Consider the following 21,190-nt stretch of genomic DNA (forward strand, 5'->3'; position numbering starts at 1 on the left):
ATATTTTAATAGCTGCCACTGGAGCTGGTCACAGCCTGGTGCTCAGAATTCCATTCAGGTAGATTCCTTTAATTACCTCCTTCAGTACCAAATCTCCCTCCCACCCATTAATCTTACCCTCCCATACCTTGATCATCTCCAACTCCCCAGTTGTCCCCAGCAAACATACCAGCTCCACACACTGGCCCAATTTTGGTCAAACTACCCCAGTTGAGTCCTGAATGTTCTCCTAGCCAAGGCCATGATCAAGCCCGACCCTTGACCAAGGTGCTGACCTGACCTGCGACCAAAGTACTCTTGCCTGCCATCCACAACCCACCCCAGACCCTATTCTGATTGTAGATAATTTGAGACTTTCCAAAGGAAAGTTTGCAAGCAACATTCAGTTGCATCAATAATTTGGGCCTCAAGTGCTTCTCTGTTTTGCTGCAGTAACCACACAACTAACACGTGCATTACCACAGGGCACAATGATTCTTTAGTGCTCCTCCCATAACTCCAATGAATTCCAATGTATTTCATTTCTTTTCCTATATCACAAGATTTGCAATATTTTATCCTATTACAATAAAAGCAGTGTGTTCTCCATTGTTTTTTGAAGCAAAACAAGGGTTAACTCCTTACAAGGTGTTTTTTATTTGCATGAGATAACAGGGCAGGGGGAGTTTTATTAAAATTTTATGATCTTATCCTTATTTCAGAGATTTCTGCGACAACTTACACAATTAGGAATAGAATTTCAAAGGTAAAGCAAACCAATTGGTTTCTGAAATGAACTGCCATTTCCCAATGCCAATCTTACAGGTTAGCACCTGGTTGAAAATATCAGAATGTGTCTTTGATGTGAGGTTTTAAATGATTTCAAACTAACTATATAAAGACTACTAACTATCCTACCAGTGGAAAACAACCTAATGGCTTAAGTTTTTCATTTGTAGTTTGTAAATAAAACTGACATTTACAAATTGGTTGCCCATTTAGAAACAAGATGATTTTCATTGCCTTTTTCCATCTACATTCACTATCTCTTGCACCAACAGCTGTATAAAGCCTTACCCAATATACAATTGGCCTTCATGAACTAGGAGACCAGCTCTGAGCAAGCAATAAGACAAACTGAGGGCAGCAGAGAAACAAATATTAGTGGGGAGGATGTCAGAAGGGAATCCAGAGGAGGAAGCAACCTTAATTCCAGCAGTCAATAGAAATTGCACAATGTCCTTGTAAAAGTGGAATATTCTGATTTGCCTCATAACCCACTAATAGTCTATTTGTAAAAATCGATGTTATGTTAACGGAGAGGCAGAATTTCAGGAAACCTCTCCCTAAACTTTGTTGCAATCTGTACAAAGAATATTAGTCTCATGTTACATTCTTAAAGGGCACACACCCAATATTTCATGAGCCACAATGTTACGCTTGCTGCTGCATTTTAGTGTACGACTCATTCCAATGCCCCAGCTAGCAATCCCATACTTAACACTTAGAACAGTGGATTAAAATGATAACATTTGGAGGCACTCAGTAGGTCAGTCAGTAACCTGTGGAAAGAGGAACAGAGGTAATGTTTCCGATTTTCAGCATATGCAGTTTATAGATTTTCATTTAAAACAGTGGCATGAGTTTATAGAAATCCAATCCAGTGTCTTGTGAAAGGAATCTAATTTTTCCCATTATTGGCCCTTCTGTAAAGAATAACAGAATACATTTGATAAATTTACCATGAATAAAATTAATGCTCAGAAACTAAATTACTGTGTGACATTTCAGTTAAGTAACATGAGAAAAATATTGGGTTTGGTTGTTACAGGTATTCCTCCCAATATTACCAGGGGGCCAACAGACAGCACGGTGATTGATGGGCTCTCAGTCATTCTCTCATGTGAAACGTCGGGGGCACCACGGCCAGCTATCACCTGGCAGAGGGGTAAGTATTAAAAATTACTGCTATTGCTTGTGACATTTTTCATGAGTCACAGTTATACAGCATGGAGACGGGCCCTTCAGTCCAACTCATCCATGCTGTCCATGTTGCCTACCTAAGCTGGTCCCATTTGCCAGCATTTGGCCCATATCCCTCTAAACTTTCCTAATTGCGCACCTGTCCAATGTCCTTTAAGCGGTAGTGTAGCGGTTAGCATAACACTATTATAGCGCCAGCGACCCGGGTTCAATTCCCGCCGCTGTCTGTAAGGAGTTTGTATGTGCTCCTCGTGTCTGTGTGGGTTTCCTCCGGTTTCCTCCCACATTCCAAAGACATACAGGTTAGGAAGTTGTGGGTATGCTATGTTAGCGCTGGAAGTGTGGCGACACTTGCGGGCTGCCCCCAGAACACTCTATGCAAAGATGCATTTCACTGTGTGTTCCGATGTACATGTGACTAATAAAGATATCTTATTTTACCCGCCTCTACCACTTCCTCGGGCAGCTCATTCCATCTACCCTCCCCATTCCATGTGAAAAACTTGCCTCTCAGATCACTTTAAACCTTTCCTCTCTTACCTTTAACCTAGGCCCTCAAGTTTTAGACTCCCCAACCCTGGGAAAAAGACTGTGACCATCCACCTTATCGATGCCCCTCATAATTTTATAAACATCTCCACCTCCTTTGCTCCAGGGAAAACAGTCCCATCCCATCCAGCGCCTCCTCATAACTCAAGCCATCTAGTTCCAGCAACACCCTTGCGAATCTTTTCTGCACCCTTTCCAGCTTTGAGGGTCGGTGAACTCCAATTTTTCTTTGCTGCTGACTTCTGTAGTCCATGCTTGGCCTCATAATGATTGATGCCGCATTAGCAATTTCCAGTTACCCAGGACTTAAGAACATGTATGTATTTAGTTCGTGAATTAGGCAGTTTAGGAGGATCTACCTTGTTCAGAGCAAAAACTTGCCCTGGCCACTGTAGATAGACTCTGACAGTTGTCTTTTCCAAGCCCAAGAACCACAAATGGTAGCACCCTGGAAGTGAAAGCAGCCAGGAAATCCCCTCTCAAATAGGGTGTTGAGGCCTCCAAGGACCCCAGTTCCAACAGCCCTCAGCACTTAATTTCCCTTTCAAGGATGGGTGACATTTTTGGTTTGAGCAACAGTGAGGAAGATTCTGCTAAAGTGACAAAATCACAGTCCATTCAAGTGATTAGCTGTGGCTGACTCCAGCTTCAATCAATATGAGACTGAGCATTTGAGTTTGACTCTGGCTTGTAAAGTGGGTGTCACATGAAAGACCATCTGTAGCCCTGTTTGCCTGATACATCTAACACACAGTGCCAGCAGTAATTAGATGATTCCGACTAGATCTGTGATGAAAGTACTGGACGAAAATAAATAGCTTATTTCCATTCCAAAGTGAATCATCACTGATGCATTTCAAAATCAGTATTTAATTGTTGTCATGATACAGGGACTTCCCGAGTTATGAATGTCCTGACTTATGGAAATCTGACTTTATTGCATCTTCTCCTATACATTTTTTTAAAGCATTTCTCAAGCTAGTGTAGCGGCTGCTACCACGATGTGAAAGCAAGACACTAGTCGATGGGCTGCAGAATAAGAACTGATTTATTTTCCCACCTTGCACGGGCCTCTTTAAGAGAATGGTTCCCGCCCACCGAAAACGGAAAATGACATATGCACTACATCATCAAACTTTTCCCACACGCGGGTTCTCCCCGTCGCTCGGGGAAGATGAAGGCCCAGCGCCACCTTGGGCCTCGCTGCTCCGACGACGCACGACCCGACCGCCGAGCCGGTTCGCTTGCTCGGACAGTGAGTCGCTACACTAGTAATAATAATATGTTTCATGGTATTCAGTAATGTCTGGATACAGTATTTTTCCATTAGTTTAATTAGGGGTATTGTTAGAGTGATTATTCAATGAAATGAAAGAATTCTAGCAAGTGTACGTAGAATGATACGATATGGGTAGCTAAAGGAAACAGATTTTCTCACTTCAGCTTACGGACAGTTTCTCAGGAATGTAACCATTGTGTAAACCTGTCGACTGGCTGTGTATCATATAGAAGATCTAATGAGTTGCATGTTCCTTTAAAGAGCATTGCTGCACCATGCTACCCCCAGTAGCTGATCATGCTTTAAATAATGTACAATTCACATTCTGTGAGTTAATGGTGAGTCATGTTATGAATTTGTTTCAAAGCTATTTGCGAGCCTGCATGTGGCCATCTTCCATCTGAATAACCCTCTGACCTGGAAATGCTTGGTGCTCACATTTGTCGTCAGATAGTCCTAAATGGCATACATCTCTTATGTCATTTTTATATTTGTTAGCAATGTTTTCTAGGATGAGACACTATTTTCCACATCTAAGTTTCTCTCAGCAGACTCTCCCTCAATTCTGCATCTCAAATTCCACATTCAATCTTGTTACAAATCAAGGAGGCCATCAGACCTTCAAAGTTACAATTTCCAGCCGGCAGCTTCATTTCAGTTCAGTGTGTGTTGAATGTTTCCTCAATCACCAGCCATCCACTGAAAATCTTGAGATTTTCCATCATGATACTCTTTAAAATCCAATAACAAATTCAATGCCTTTGAAATGCGTTTTTAAATTGCTGCATTTTCACTGTCTGACTAAATTTTAGGATGTATTTTTCAGTTCCTATCCCCAGTTCTGGCAACAACCAGTTTTACATGCTGGTCATGAGCATTTCTTCTTGCTTTTCAAAGAAGTTGCTGTCTTTTGCTTCAAGTTTAAAATACATCAGTCCAGATTCTTGAATTAGCACGCGCGACTCAGTCTGGACTTCCAGCATCCACTTCTCTTGGGTCACCTCTCATTCAGAGCTCGATCTCTCCAGGTGGTCTGATAACTGTTAATTTTTTGATCTCCCTTTCTTTTGAACTTGGACAATGTGCTAACCCAATGTTCCTTCTGTGTCTTATACACAGACCTACTCCATTTACCCCTTTCTTACCTCCCCACAGCAGCTGATTTTTTTTTACAGCGTTATTTACTGACTGGAGAAAAAAAATTTACCTTGTTTGGACAAATTATTTTTTTCATGGTCTGTTGTTTCAGCATCATGAGCAAATTGTCAGGTCTTTTTTTCACATTTCAAATCCTTAGGTATCTGGAGGTCCAGAATCCAATGATCTCTTTGCCTCTGTTCCCTTTTCCAAACAGGAGAGAAGGTGCTCGCAAGTGGGTCTGTCCAGTTCCCTCGTTTCACATTGCTGGAATCTGGCAGCCTCCTCATAAGCCCATCTCACATCTCAGATGCTGGGAGTTACACGTGCCTGGCCACAAATTCTCGAGGAGTGGACGAGGCTTCTGGAGATCTCATAGTGTGGGGTAAGAGATGATGTTGCTAGCAAATCTGAATTCTTTCCCACTACTGATGGTCCATATTAAATTAAAAACGGACAGAAACTTGGAAACTGGAACAAAGCAATTGTTAAGCCCATCTTCAAAACATAGATTTCTTCCACCTCCCTGTTTAGTCCATTAGTACCAGAGCAGCAGCTGTGATAGGAACACAATGGAGACCAAAAGAAGATTATTTTGAACAAAGCAATCTCATTTTACTTTGCCGTGCAGGCCACCTGTGGAATTTAAGCAAGGGGAAAGTCTATTTTATAATCAGTCTATTCTGTATATGCAAAGTAGATGCAGTTAGCATAGCCTCATGAGCCAAACTGAATAATAAATATTCATGCCAATAATGAACTCGGGAGGTATTTAATTCATTGTGGGTTTTACTTTGCATTTCTGATTGAAGTTTTACCACTTGGCTTTGTCTCATCGCTAAACAGATTCAGGTGTGTTGCAATGCCAACGCTTAGCCTAAAGCCTGCAGCTTGGCACACAAAATTATTGAATTACTTGGCATCTCTCAGGGCCCAGAGCTGACTTTGAAAGACATGATACCTGTATTAGAACAAAGTGTGTCTGCTTTTGGCTACTGCAAGATAAGACAAACATTCAAAGCCAGAGGGGGTAATTGAAAAGGGTTGTAAGACTCGTTCTACACACTGGTGTTTAAAGGGAAAACTTGGCAACTCGGATTATTCAGCCTTGAAATGAGAAAGTTAAGGAAGCACTTCATAAGATGTATTGAATAAATAAACAATGCTACAAATTATACTGAGATGGCAAGATCAGAAATAGGGTTTTGAACTGGTGAATGGCAAGATTTAGGACAAGATTTGGGGAACTTATTCATGGAACAAATGACCAATAAGTAGAATCGTTTTCCAACAGAAAGGCAGAAACCTTGGAATTAAATTCAGAAGCCATGGTTTATTCTGGATTGATCTGTTAAAATGAGTTTTGTGTATTTCTTTTATCTCTCCACTTCTCCTGTTTTAGGCTCACACAACAGACACATTTATAAATAATCTGTTTAGACAGACTTGCATATTAAGACTACTCAGTACATGAACTGATTAGGACGATTTAGTACATGAACTGGTATGGTATAAACAGAAGGGTTGTATTCTATTTAGCATACCGTGTTTTGAACCAACAATGATTTTTCCCAGTGCTCCATTGTAAAGGATGGTTTTGACACAGAGAAGTGCACACCTTAAAATATATGAATGGGAGTCCATTCTACCATTCAATTACATCACAGCTGTTTTGTACCCCAAATCCACTTAACTGCCTTTGAAAGGGAATGCAACCAGATTTGTGCAACCTGAATTCATAAGGTAGCGTTTCCTTCTCTGGACTGTTCTAGAAAATCCACATTGTACCCTCTAAGACCAGTGTACTAAGGTCCTGGGCCCAAAACTAACTGTTGTTCTCAACACAGGATCTGAGCAAAGTTTAGTGCAGCTGTTGTTGAATTCCCTGCCAGATCCATTTCTGTTTTTAATTATCTTGTACCGGTGCTTTAAGATCAATTGCTGGGTGGCAGAGTTGGCTTAAGAGTCCATGTGACCTACTTGTGTTTCTATTTATAATGTTCTTATGCTTGCTTTTTGGTGTGGACATCTAAATCCCTTAGCTCTTCCACAATTCCTAGTCTGCATTTATTAGGAAAAGATTCTATCTTCTCTTACTCAGATTAAAGTGACAGATCTCACACTTCCTCACATTTGTCATCAGCCATAGCACAGCTCTCCCATTCAATCTGTCTCTGTCCTTTGGTAGCTTTCTTCTTCCATCCATACAACTATGCCATTGAACTTAGTATCTTAGTATCTTTGCATGACCACTGCACATTATATGTATTTTTATCAAAAGTTACTACCACCTTCAACGTGATTCCATCCAGACAAATCTTCCCCTTTCCTCCCCCTTCAGCATTCCAAAGAGACCATCCCTTCCACAAATCTATGGGGCACTCCAACATCTCCACTAATGCCACTCCCCTACTGAGAGTACCTTCCCATGCAACATCAGGAGATGCAACACTGCCCTTTTTCCTTGTTTCTTCTCACCACACTGGGATCCAAACAATCCTTCCAAGTAGCAGTTCCCTTGTATTTCCAAATTAGTGAACTGCATTTAGTGCTCGCAGTGTTATCTCCTCTACATTGGAGATACCAAACACAGGTTGGATGACCACTTTGCAGAACATCTCAGTTTAGACCCCATGGATGACCTGAGCTTCCAGTTGCCTGTCACATTAATTCTCAATTCCGCTCCTACTGTTCCAACAAAGGCCTACGCAGGATGAGAAACAGCGTCTCATCTTCTGACGAGGCATATTATAGCCCTGAGAACTTAACACATAGTTCAGAATGTTCAGATAACCAGCCTTTCCGGTTTGTGTGAGATCAAGCAAGTCCTGATGAAAAGTCATCAGCCTGTAACATTAATTCAGTTCTTTTCTCTGCACAGGTGCTGCCTGACCTGCTGGGTATTTCCAGCATTCTTCAGATAATTTGTATCTCTCAGCTCCAGCACTGTGTTTTCTGTCTCCTCTGCCTTAATCATCTCCCTCTTTTCACATCTCCTCCAGAAAATCAGCTGTAATAAACAAGCCTTCACCATCCTCTCTCAGCTGGCATCACCACCTTTTGGATTGTTTTTCCTGATTCTGATGAAAATTCATCAACCTGAAATATCAACTTTCTTTCACTCTCTGTGGATGCTTTCTGTTCTTATTCTACATGATTTGTATGTATTACAAAAAGCTGAGCTCCCAGTATAGGTCTTCTTTTCAAAGGATACCTATCAAAAAATTCTCCCTTTATTACTACTCTCTGCCACCTACCTCCAAATCTGTAGTAACAAAGTTGTCCTCAACTTTGTAGTCTCTTGCCTTTGCTAATAATGGAATCCCATATCAACAATATCCATGAAAAGAAAGGCTAATGATAACAGCAGTGATACCTATGGTTTCAGTAAATTTGAAGAAGCAGTCACAATTCCATATGATATTTTCTATATAATTCCAAACTATTTAATTATATTGTATGTCATTATAAAGCAGCAGAAGTGACTTTGGTTGAAGGTTAATTGACAGGTAATGTAAGAGTGCCCTCTGCTGTTTCTGTGTGAGTACTGTAATACGCAGACTCAACACTTAAATTTCTTGGAAGTCATAAACTTACACAGAAGTCCATACTGCTCCATTTGTGTTCTGTCAGTGGTATCCTCATGGTATCCAGAAATGGAGGACCATTTAACACTGGGAATCTGGGCACTGAACCTGCAGCATGTTATACTTGGTGTTGGTTCAATGTTTCCATTCTTTTCTATAGTGAACTAGTTCAATTGCCAAAGGTAAATATCAGGTAATTGTGTTTTCTTGTGCTTTTGTTTTGATCATTTAAAAATTGCTAATAATATTAATACATTTTTCATGTATACTTATGTTTACTGCTCTTCGAGCATTTCTCAAACGTTCACTTGCTGTAGTAGTTTTGATAGCCTGTGATCCTGAGGTGTGGTTTAAATGGCTGTCAGAGCAGCTCGAGGGCCAGAGTGGGGTGGCCCCACATCAACCAGGAGCTGGTTCGGGGGACTTGCAACAAGTGAGTGCCGATAGGGGAGTTGTGTTGTAGGCTGGACAGAATCATCCCATGCACCAGGTATTGTGCACCACTCCTACAGGCCTTTCGGATTCAGTGCTTTCTGTCAATCAAGACACAAAATACCAAGACCAGGATCTCTGTGCCTGAAGTTCAGTTGTTTCTGGGGACAGTGGGATAAAAATGCTCAATTTAATATCCATCCTGCTGAGCATCTCCACTGGCACAGATCCTGTGGAACAGTTGCCCTTACTTCCCTGAGCAGAGCTGAAGACTGCATCCCTAATCACAGTCATTAATAATAACTGCTTTGAACTGCCAGTGTCAAAGTTACACCAGGATTCTGCTGCTCTGGTACCAGCCTGTCACCTGATCCAAATGTGGATCATCTTGTTGCCAATGGAAACTAATATTTAATAGCGTGACATACTTTTTATACTGTTTTACAGCTCGGACTCGTATCACGAATCCCCCGCAGGAACAGAGTGTAATCAAAGGGACCATGGCAGTACTGACCTGTGGCGTGACCCATGACCCTAATGTTGCAATCAGGTATGACCACTTGGTGAGAGTCTGGTGCTCTCCTCACCCCTATAAGTAGTTGGTAATGAAATTGTGGGACCTACTATTGTCAGGAACTGCATATTCCATATTTTCTCATGATGTAGAAAGAGGCCATTCAGCCCATCAAATCTATGCTGACTCACAGAGCAATCCCATTCTCCCCACATTCTCAGCAATTCAAGTAACCACCCATACCAAGGGCAATTTACAATGACCTCTTAACCTACTAACCTGCACATCTTTTGGGATGTGGGAGGAAATCGCAGCACCCAGAGGAGAGCCACGTGGTCACGGGCAGACTGCACAAACCTCACGCAGATGGCACCAGAGGTCAGGATTAAATCCGGGTTGCTGGAACCGTGAGGCTGCAGCTGTACTAACTGTGCCACTGTGCCGCCCTTGGACACTGTCCGTTTTCTAAGGTTTCAAATACAACTTGGGATAGGCTTGTGGAAATGTTATCTACCTATCCATTAACCCTTATTGTAAAGCTGACAGTTTCAAACCATAACAATGTAAAATCTCCTGGAGCGACACTGCCTTCTTAATGCCATTGATAAATGACACAGTCGGGGCATGAAGGATGTAGCAATTGATTGTGGAGTTAAGAATGTGGTTTACTTTCCAATTAAGGTGCCCAATGTTGTTGGAAACTTCAGAGCACGACCCTTCTCTATTGTATTGGGACGGAGGTTAATACCAAGTGTTTCTGAAGGGGGTTACTATCACCCTTAGTGCAGGGGTAGAGCCAGGAAATTTAAATTCTAGGCTGATGCTAGAGAGGAGGTTCAACTAAGTCAGAGTGCCTGTAGTACCTGTGTTCTGAGTGATTAGGTAAGGCCAAAAGAAGAATATTCGTGACTTGGGGTATGATCAGTGTGGCTGCCAGTAGAGACGACAAAGTGGTAGATGATAGTGACAAAGGTTTTCCTGCCTCTGCCACTAAAGTCATAAATAAATCACTCAAGCTTGCCAGATGCTCATTCACTAAATAACAAGAATAGTTGCGGCTTTGGGTTTAAATGGGTCTTAAAAAGAGAGGTATTCAAAACCTTCATGAAGTGATTGTGAATTCCCAGGTAACACTACAGGTTGCAAGACCAGGAGGTCCATTAAAGGCATGGATCATACTGTATTTGCAGCAAAAGTATAATACAAAACAAAATCACAAAATCTTCATTTGTTCTTTGGTTGACTAACATTTTCTGTTGTTCAATTAATTTGACTTCACTGGTGCTAATGACTGCTAAGTCCACTATTCTCAAACAAATCTGCAAAGTTGTCCTCAGGATGTCAAAAAAGTTTGTCCCAGAGTTTGAGACATAAGAGACTGTGGACGGTGCAACTTGGAGCAAACATCTGGAGTCCTGATGCAGGGTCTCGACCCAAAATGTCGACTGCCTCCACGGATGCTGTCTGACCCGCTGAGTTCCTCCAACAGTTCGTTCTTTGTCAGAATTTGAACCAGGCTGTATTTTCTTACAATTGGTGGTACGACTGGAGGCACACAGTCCATTAGAGCATTGACTTTCCGAGTTATCAGGACCTGAGTATAGAAATACTTCAAGTAGGATAGCCAAGACCAGCCTGTTCACCTCCTGATGACTGCTATTGGAAACAAAATCTTTAATAGGGAAAAATATAGAAAACTGTATTTTTTTTTCTTCACTACAACCCCTTCACTGTGTCAATCCAAGAAAGCTCACCAGTGCCTCTACTTCCTCAGGAGGCTAAAGAATTTGGCATGTCCCCTTTGACACTCACCAACTTTTGTCGATGCACCATAGAAAGCATCCTATCTGGATGCATCACGGCTTGGTATGGCAACTGCTCTGCACATGACCACAAGAAATTGCAGAGAGTCATGGACACAGCCCAGTGCATCATGGTAACCAGCGTCCCCTCCATGGACTCTGTCTATACCTCTTGCTGCCTTAGTGAAGCAGCCAACATAATCAAAGACCCACCCACCCGGGTCATTCACTCTTCTCTCCTCTCCCATCAGGCAGAAGATACAGGAGCCTGAGGGCACATACCACCAGGCACAAGGACAGCTTCTATCCCACTGTGATAAGACTATTGAACAGTTCCCTTATACGATGAGCTGGACTCTTGACCTCACAATCTACCTTGTTATGACCTTACACCTTATTGCCCACCTGAACTGCACTTCCTCTGTAGCTGTGACACTTTACTCTGTATTCTATTATTATTTTTACCCTGTGCTACCTCAATGCACTGTGTAATGAACTGATCTGTACGAATTGTATGCAAGACAAGTTATGATATACCAATACTAATCCAATGATGTTCACTGCTGTGGCATCCTCTGCTTTTTTGTGCAGACATGTGTGGCAGAAGGATGGGTCTCCGATTGATGTGGATGCCATTCCACGTATGCGAATTGATGAAGTAGGAACATTGTACATCTCTCAGACCTGGTCAGGCGACATTGGCTTATACACCTGTAAAGTGCTGTCAGTAGGAGGGAATGACTCTCGCAGTGCTCACGTCAGAGTCAGGTAAATGAGGATGTATTAAAGCAGTCTTAAAATGCATGAATCCTGCTCTTAGGCAACAATATTCCCTTTGAAACAAAAATAACCTGTGGTAACTCTACAGCAGATATATGGCAAGGTGATATTAGGTACCATTACATTTCAGGACTTGAGGAAAATGTTAATGTATTGATTACATTGGGCTAGATGGAGTAACAGTATGGGCTGGAACTACCACCAATTATCATGCAAAGACCTCATGCTGTAAGGATGCTTTCATGCAGCTTAATGATTAATCATGAACACAGATTTATATTAAGTATCAGTGCACAAGAGTCAGCAGCAATCAGAATTATTAATTGCTGTCATTAGGATAAATGTTTCATAATATGTTTCACTTGGATTTTATTGGTCTAGTGCATGGTAAGATTCAGAGACAATCAGAGTAAATCTGGAGGGAAAAACTGGTGGCCAAGTTGTACTTTGATTTATTTAAGTTTTTCTTGCTTTACTTTCTTGCTGCAGGCAGCTCCCACATGCCCCAGAAAACCTGGCTGCTCAGTTGAGCACGAGTGAAAAGAGAGCCATTTCGTTGACGTGGGCAAAAGCTTTTGATGGGAATAGCCCCCTGCTTCACTACATTTTGGAAGTGTCTGAAAACAGTGAGTTCTTAACAGCAACACATTCTTAAGAATACACACCATTTTCATTGTAATGCATTGCAGACCTTCTGGATAAAATGAAAATAAAAATAAAAGGTACTTGGACAGGTCCATGGATAGGAAAGTTTTAGTAGGATATGGGCCAGACACGGCAAATGGGACTAGCTTAGATGGAAATCTTGGTCAGCGTGGACTGGTTTCTGTGCTCTATGATTCTATGAAAACTCAATTTTACCATTGGTAGTGAATTAGAACAGTGCAGCACAGCAACAGGCTCTTCAGCCCATGGTGCCTTTGCCAAAAATGGCAAAATTTTTAAGAGTAAAATTCCTGGAAGCCACACAGTTGAAAAAATGAGTAAGTTCTCTTGACTCAGTTTGGATATAAATACATTCTAAGTTTTGTCACGGTCTTCTCATTTTTAGATACCTACTGTGGGGAAATGCAGTATAAACTCCAACCAGTGAAATAATGGCAGTTCAGTTGGGCCTTGATGAAAAATGGGGAAACAGCCAGGGTGTTCTCAACTACTGCCCATTGATCAGATTTGGACTGTTGAAACAGATGACAGACTATCTGTACCACAGGATGCACACAGACTGGACATTGGTGGTGTTTGTAGTTTTCACTACAAACTCAATACAGAACTATTGGAACGTCAGCCTCATGTGACCAATGCCACATGTTATTGAAGATAATTGTAGCTGCAAAGTTGTAATTATAATGAGTGAGAGGGAACACCCTATGAATAATAGGAGAAAGAAATCAATGATCAGCCATTCGTGCCACATATTGCAAACTAAAGTGTCAGTCTTTATCAGAGGGCAATAATAAACTTAATTGTCTCTTGTCACCTGAAGCTAATTTGAAATAAGTAAATTCTACAGCAATCTGATTAAATTCCTGTAACAGTCTTAGCACATTGAATATGTAATACCAAAGGGATACTGTGTTGAAATTTGTTATCAAAAAAACGTGTAATCATTAAGCATTTCTCTTTTTGAAAAATGAGAATTAATGTTAATTTTCAGTCTCTTCATTAATTTCTATAGGAACTAGTTTTATTAAATTCATAATGTGAAAAGTTCCAATGTGAGTGACAATTCTTAGTCACAAAGCATATTTAAGCAGTGGATTAATTATGCCATTCTCACCATTACGACTGTTAACCTGGTTAATTATGGTTCTACCTCACTCAGTGTAACATCTGATTGCAAGTTATCTGTTTTCACTGTCCACTTGGTAATCTTTTCCCACAACATAGCTTGAAATAGCGTGTTAGACGTGTGAGCAACATGACCTGCCCGCCATGACCTGCCCGACTTAACCGACTGGGAGTAATCAGGTCATCAAAGCTGGGGGTGTTGATGTCCATAGAACCATAGAACAATACAGCACAATAGAGGCCCTTTGGCCCACCATGTTGTGCCGCGCTTCAAACCACACCTAAGACTATCTAACCCCTTCCTCCCTCATATCCCTCTAACTTAAATTCCTCCATATGCTTATCTAACAATCTCTTGAACTTGTCCAATGTATCAGCCTCCACCACCACCCCAGGCAGCGCATTCCATGCACCAACCACTCTCTGGGTGAAAAACCTCCCTCTGACATCTCCCTTGAACTTCCCACCCATTACCTTAAAGCTATGTCCTCTTGTTTTGAGCATTGGTGCCCTAGGAAAGAGGCACTGGCTGTCCACTCTATCTATTCCTCTCAATATCTTGTATACCTCTATCATGTCTCCCCTCATCCTCCTCTCCAATGAGAACAGCCCTAGCTCCTTTAGTCTCTCCTCATAATCCATACTCTCTACTCCAGGCAGCATCCTGGTAAATCTCCTCTGCACCCTTTCCAACGCCTCCACATCCTTCCTATAATGAGGCAACCAGAACTGGACACAGTACTCTAAGTGTGGCCTAACCAAAGTTTTGTAAAGCTGTATCATCACTTCATGGCTCTTAAACTCGATCCCCTGACTTGTGAAAGCTAACATCCCATAAGCTTTCTTAACTACCCTACCTACCTGTGGGGCGACTTTCAGTGACCTGTGGATATGAACCCCCAGATCCCTCTACTCCTCCACACTGCCCAGAATCCTGCCATTTACCTTGTGCTCCGCCTTGGAGTTTGTCCTTCCAAAGTGTACTACCTCACACTTCTCTGGATTGAACTGCATCTGCCATCAGTCAGCCCAGCTCTGCATCCTATCAATATCCCTCTGTAAGCTTCGACAGTCCTCCACACTATCCACAACACCACCAATCTTTGTGTCATCTGCAAACTTGCTAACCCAGCCTTCCACCCCCTCACCTAAGTCGTTAATAAATATCACAAAAAGTAGAGGTCCCAGAACCGATCCCTGCGGGACACCACTAGTCACAGCCCTCAATCCGAATGCACTCCCTCCACCACAACCCTCTGCTTTCTACAGGCAAGCCAATTCTGAATCCACACAGCCAAGCCTCCCTGGATCCCTTGGCCTTTGACCTTCTGAAGAAGCCTACCATGCGGAACCTTGTCAAACGCCTTACCAAAATCCAGGTAGACCACATCCACTGTACTACCCTCATCAACCTTCCTGGTCACTTCCTCAAAGAACCCTATCAGACTTGTGAGGCAAGATCTTCCCTTCACAAAACAATGCTGGCTGTCCCTAATCAGTCCATGATTCTCTAAATGCTCATAGATCCTATCCCTTATAATCCTTTCTAACAGCTTAGCCACCACAGATGTAAGGCTCACCGGCCTGTAATTCCCTGGACTATCCCTACTACCCTTTTTGAATAAGGGGACAACATTCACCACCCTCCAATCCTCCCGTACCATCCCCGTGGACAACAAGGACTCAAAGATCCTAACCAACGGCTCAGCAATCTCCTCCCTCGCCTCATGAAGCAGCCTGGGGAATATCCCGTCAGGCCCCGGGGACTTATCTGTCCTAATATTTCCTAACAGCTCCAACACATCCTCTCTCTTAATATCTACATACTCTAGAACATTACCCTCACCAACACCGTCCTCAGCATCATCAAGACCCCTCTCCTTGGTGAATACTGAAAAGTATTCATTGAGAACCTCACTCACTTCCACAGCTTCCAGGCACATCCTCCCACCTTTATCTTTAATTGGACCTACCTTTACCCTAGCCATCCTTCTGCTCTTTATGTATGAGAAAAAAGCCTTGGGATTCTCCTTAACCCTCCTCGCCAAAGCCTTTTCATGTCCACTTCTCGCTTTCCTCAGCCCTTTCTTAAGTTCCTTCCTTGCTACTCCATGTTCCTCATGAGCCCTGTCCGGTCCTTGCTGCTTACACCTTATGTATGCTGCCTTCTTCTTCCTAACTAGTTGTTCCACCTCTCTTGCCACCCACGGTTCCTTCACCCTACCATTCCTTCTCTGCCTCACTGGGACAAATTTATCCCTAACATCCTGCAAGAGATCCCTGAACATCGACCACATCTCCATAGTACATTTCCCTTCAAAAAAGTCATCCCAATTAACACTCCCAAGTTCTCGCCTTATAGCCTCATAATTCGCCTTTCCCCAATTAAATATCTTCCCGTCCTCTTTGCTCCTATCCCTGTCCATGACAATTCTAAAGGTTATGGAGCAATGGTCACTGTCCCCCAAATGCTCACCCACCGATAGATCTGTCATCTGTCCCGGTTCATTACCTAAAACTAGATCTAATATGGCATTCCCTCTAGTTGGCCTGTCAACATACTGTGTCAGGAATCCGTCCTGGACACACTTAACAAACTGCGTCCCTTCTAAACCCTTGGCACTGAGTAGGTGCCGATCAATATTTGGAAAGTTGAAGTCTCCCATTATAATAACCCTGTTATTTTCACATCTTTCCAAAAACTGTCTCCCAATCTGCTCCTCAGTATCCCTACTACTACCAGGGGGCCTATAGAATAACTGCCCCTTTCTTGTTCCTAACTTCCACCCACATTGACTCTAGAGAGGATCCTTCTACATTATCTACCCTTTCTGCAGCTGTAACAGTGTCCCTGACCGGTATTGCCACCCCTCCTCCTCTTCTCCCCCCCATCCCTTTTAAAACACTGAAAACCAGGAATATTCAATATCCATTCCTGCCCTAATGTCAGCCATGTCTCTGTAATAGCCACAATATCATAGTCCCATGTACTTATCCAAGTTCTCAGTTCATCTCCCTTATTCCTGATGCTTCTCGCATTTAAGTAAATGCACTTTAGCCCATCCACCTTACTACTTTTATAGCCTGTACCCTGCTTCTCCTTCCTCAAAGCCTCTCTACCTGTCAGATCTGACTTTTCCCCATCCCCTTCTTCCTGTGACCTAATCCTCTGGTTCCCTTCCCCATCGCAATCTAATTTAAACCCTCCTGAACCACCCTAGCAAACCTGGCCGCAAGGATATTGGCCCCCCTCAGGTTCGGGTGTAACCCGTCCTCTCTGTACAGGTCCCACCTTCCCCAGAAGAGATCCCAATGATCCAAAAATCTAAAACCTTCCCTCCTGCACCAACTTCTCAGCCATGCATTTATTTGCCATCTCCTCCTATTCCTACCTTCACTATCGTGTGGCACTGGCAGCAATCCCGAGATCGCTACCCTCGAGATCCTGTTCTTCAGCCTTCTGCCTAGCTCACTAAACTCACTTTTCAGGACCTCATGCCTCTTCCCACCTATGTCGTTGGTACCGACATGAACCACGACTTCTGGCTGTTCTCCCTCCCGCTCTAGAATCTTGTGGACCCGATCAGTGACATCCCAGACCCTAGCACCTGGGAGGCAACATACAATCCGGGATTCATGCTCACTGCCACAGAACCTCCTATCTGTTTCCCTGACTATTGAGTCCCCTATCACTACTGCCTTCCTCTTCTCCTCCTTTCCCTTCTGAGCAGCAGGACTGGTCCCAGTGCCATAGACCTGGCTACTGCTGCTAGGCCCCGACAGGTCATCTCCTTCAACAGCTTCCAAAGCGGAAAACCTATTATTGAGGGGAACAGCCTCCGGGGTCCTCTGCTCTATCTGCCTGTTAGTTTTCTTTTTCCTTTTCCCTCCCCGACAGTCACCATTCTATTGACTTCCTGGTCTCCAGTAGTACCTGCTGTAAGGGTGGTGACCGTCTCGTTATGTACAGTATCTACAAAACTCTCCCCCTCCCTGATGCTGCACAGTGTTTGAAGCTGCAACTCCAGCTCATCGATTGTGAGCCGAAGTTCCTCCAGCTTCAAGCACTTACTGCAGACATGGCCATCGTGGACCTTAGCATGGTCCACGAGCTCCCACATCAAGCAGCTGCAGCACACCACCATTCCTCCATCTGAACTAATTCTTTTCTCCCCCTAGTTTTTCTACTTAAAAATTTATAACAGATAACCTACCTACTAGCTACTCACCTGCCTCGCCCCTTTACGCCTAAGCCCCTGAAGCCAAAGCCCAACCACTCTGCTCCCTCTCACTCAGCTGCCCGCTTCAACGCTGCCCGCTGGATATGGCAGTTTGCTTTCTAAACTGCCTGTGCCTTACCTGCCGACGTCACGCGCCTGCGCAGTCCAGCCGTCACTATTCCCGACTAAAAACTTATAAAGCAACTTTAAAAAGAACCTCATAAAATTTAACCCGTATAATAAAAACCCTATTAAAAAAAAAAGAAAAACCTTACCTGCTCCGAAGTTCCGACGTCTTCCGAAGTGAAACCCACGAAGCCTCCGAAGATTTTTTCTACCCGCTTTTTAAACTGCCCGCGCCTTACCTGCCGACGTCACGCGCCTGCGCAGTCCAGCCCTCACTATTCCCAATTAAAAACTTATAAAACAACTTAAAAAAGAAGCTTATAAAATTTAACCCTTATAATGAAAACCCTATTAAAAAAAAAGAAAAAACTTATCTGCTCCGAAGTCCCGACGTCTTCCGAAGTGAAACCCACGAAGCCTCCGAAGAGGAAGCTGACATTGGTTCACTTGGAGGATTTTGCAGAAACAGCATTGTTGGTATTTTTCTAGTGCCTTGCTTAGATGCCTGTTGTAGCTACTTCAGATCTCAGGAGCATATAGAATGGCAGGGATCACTGCTGCCCAGTAGACCATGAGTTTTGTGCCAGGTCTGTCTTGATCTTCAAATACCCGTTTCCTCATTTGACCAAAGGCTGTGCTGGTGCATTGAAGGCAGTAGTGAATTTCATTGTCAGTGTCTGCCTCTGCAGAAGAAGATTCAAAATTGTGTTCAAAGAATCAAAGAAATGCAACACGCCCACTGACTCCGAGGAACCTCCAGCCCATGATCGCTCAAAGTAGATGAGGAGCATTTTGGATGGTATTAAAAACCATGAGACCATGCAACAGGAGCATTCAGATGCTCCACACAAGTGGTGGATGGAGCGCATCACCTAACAAACTGCCTGCCCATCCACTCTATCCACCACCTCCTTCCTCATCTGTGGGGGATACTGTGGTTTCCACATTGGCTTCACTAGCCACCCCCGTAACCCACAAAATCAGAGTGAAAGCAAGTCATTCTTGTTCCTGAGGGAGTGCCTTTGAAGAGATATCTGTTGACTTTTGCTGATATAAATTTTGCCTTGGGAAAGCCATAAATGGTTATACCAGTGTAAACATAAAATACTCATCTAAATTATTTTTGTTGTGTCATTGAGTTTGCCTTTTGTCAATCTCTTGAGGCTAAATAGATGTTATTAAATTCAAACTTTTTGAAGTATAATGCAGACAAGTAAACTGATTCTTTTGCAAAGTAATTTGCAATTGTCTGGTCAAAAATTTGTTTTAATTAAAGCCTTTCATTTACAATTTCCATAGAAACATGAAGAGATTCACAAAAGTATCTCAGAATTTCATTCAGCGTACTGTGTACAATGTTTAAGTTACTGGACTAGAAGCCCAGAGAGAGGCCTGTACTAACAATCCAGAGATGCTAGATTAAATCCTGCTGTAGAAACAGTGGAATTGTAAAAGAGTAGCTTTTATCATAACTGCTACATCAAGACAGAAGACAGTCTCAATCCAACATCAAACTAGAATCAGATTCAGACACAGTAAAATTGCTGTCAGTCCAGTCAGTCTTGTAAAGTGCTGCTTCGGAACATCTGGGGAATGGCGTATAAATTGGGAGAGATGCCTCACAGAGCATTTAAGGAGCACCTGACATAGTTGTTCTCAGAGAATCATTATGGACAACACGGTGTACTCCTCCATTGTAATCCCTGGGTACACCATGTCCTACCAGTGGGTAAACCTACCCAAGGTTGGCATACAGCAGTATTCAGTGCAACCAGTCTTCAGCATTGACCCCAGTCCCCATGAAGTCTCACAACATCAGATTAAACATAGGCAATGAAACATGGTGATTACTACCCACCGTCCTCCCTCTGCTGATGAATCAATGCTCCTCATGTTGAAGAACCACTGAAAGTAGCAGGGTGACAGCACATCCTCTGGCTGTCCATGTTCAAAATGCATCACCAAGAGCAGCACCACTGACTGAGCTGGCATAGTCCTGGAGGACTTAGCTGATACACTAGGTCTGTTGCAAGTAGTGAATGAACCAACATAAAGGATAAACCTACTTTACTTCATTCTCAGGTGTACCTGACCATGAAGGAATGTATTCAAGTGAATTTCACGTAGTCCTTGAGGAGACAAAATTTCATCATTTCATCAAGGACCCCTTCCATTGTATGATGCTGTGTTGTAATAGTGCTGAACAGATCTGGCAGCTCACAACTGGGCAAGTATGCATAAATGTGGGCTATCAACAGGCAGTAGAAATGTTCCACTCCACGATCTGTAACTACATGGCCTGGGATGTCCCTCATTCTACCATTACAACAAGCTAGGAGATCAGCCCTCGGTTAATGAGAAATGTAGAAGGGAACATCAGGAGCAGCACCAGGCCTGGCTGAAAAGGGGGTGCCCGGCTGGTGAAGTTGAACACAGGACAGCATGTGTGCCCAGCAGCAAAAGAAACATGCAATAGATAGAGCTAAGCACTCCCACAACCAACAGATCCGATCAAAGATCTAGAATGCTGCCACCTCCAGTCATGGATGTGGTGGACAATTAAACAGCCAATGGGAGGAGGATGCTTCACAAACATCCCCATCCTCAATGATGGTGGGGTTCAGCATGTAAGGAGTGAACAATTCTGGTAACCAGTAGTGCCGAGTGGATGACTGAACTTGGCTTTCTCTTGACATCCCCATCATTAGTGAAGACTTTGATTCATTCAATTTTCTCCATGTGATACCATGAAATAGTTAATTAACATAAATGACCTAGCTATGAAAGCAGGTCAGAGGCTGGGTGTCCTATGGCAAAGTGTCCTCTGCAGCCCAAAGCCTTTCCACCATCTAAATAGTACAAATCAGGAGCATGATCGAATGCTCACTACCTGCCTGAATGAGTACAATTCCAAGAACATTCAAGGTGTTCCATACCAACCAGGAGAAAGCAGCCACTTGATTGGTTCTCTATCCACCATCCTAAACATTCAATACCTCCATCACCTGCAG

General features: G+C 43.0%; 1 protein-coding gene across 1 annotated transcript in view; it reads left to right on the forward strand.

Annotated features, from left to right (window-relative positions):
- The window catches only part of sdk2b (sidekick cell adhesion molecule 2b), a 699,987-nt gene that overhangs the window by 459,671 nt on the left and 219,126 nt on the right, over positions 1-21,190 (forward strand). Inside the window, 5 exon segments of the mRNA XM_052032768.1 lie at positions 1,811-1,927; positions 5,145-5,312; positions 9,394-9,496; positions 11,854-12,030; positions 12,532-12,668. Coding sequence (XP_051888728.1) covers positions 1,811-1,927; positions 5,145-5,312; positions 9,394-9,496; positions 11,854-12,030; positions 12,532-12,668 — 702 coding nt within the window.

This window comes from Pristis pectinata, chromosome 18 (genome assembly GCF_009764475.1).
Source record: "Pristis pectinata isolate sPriPec2 chromosome 18, sPriPec2.1.pri, whole genome shotgun sequence".
NCBI lineage: Eukaryota > Metazoa > Chordata > Chondrichthyes > Rhinopristiformes > Pristidae > Pristis > Pristis pectinata.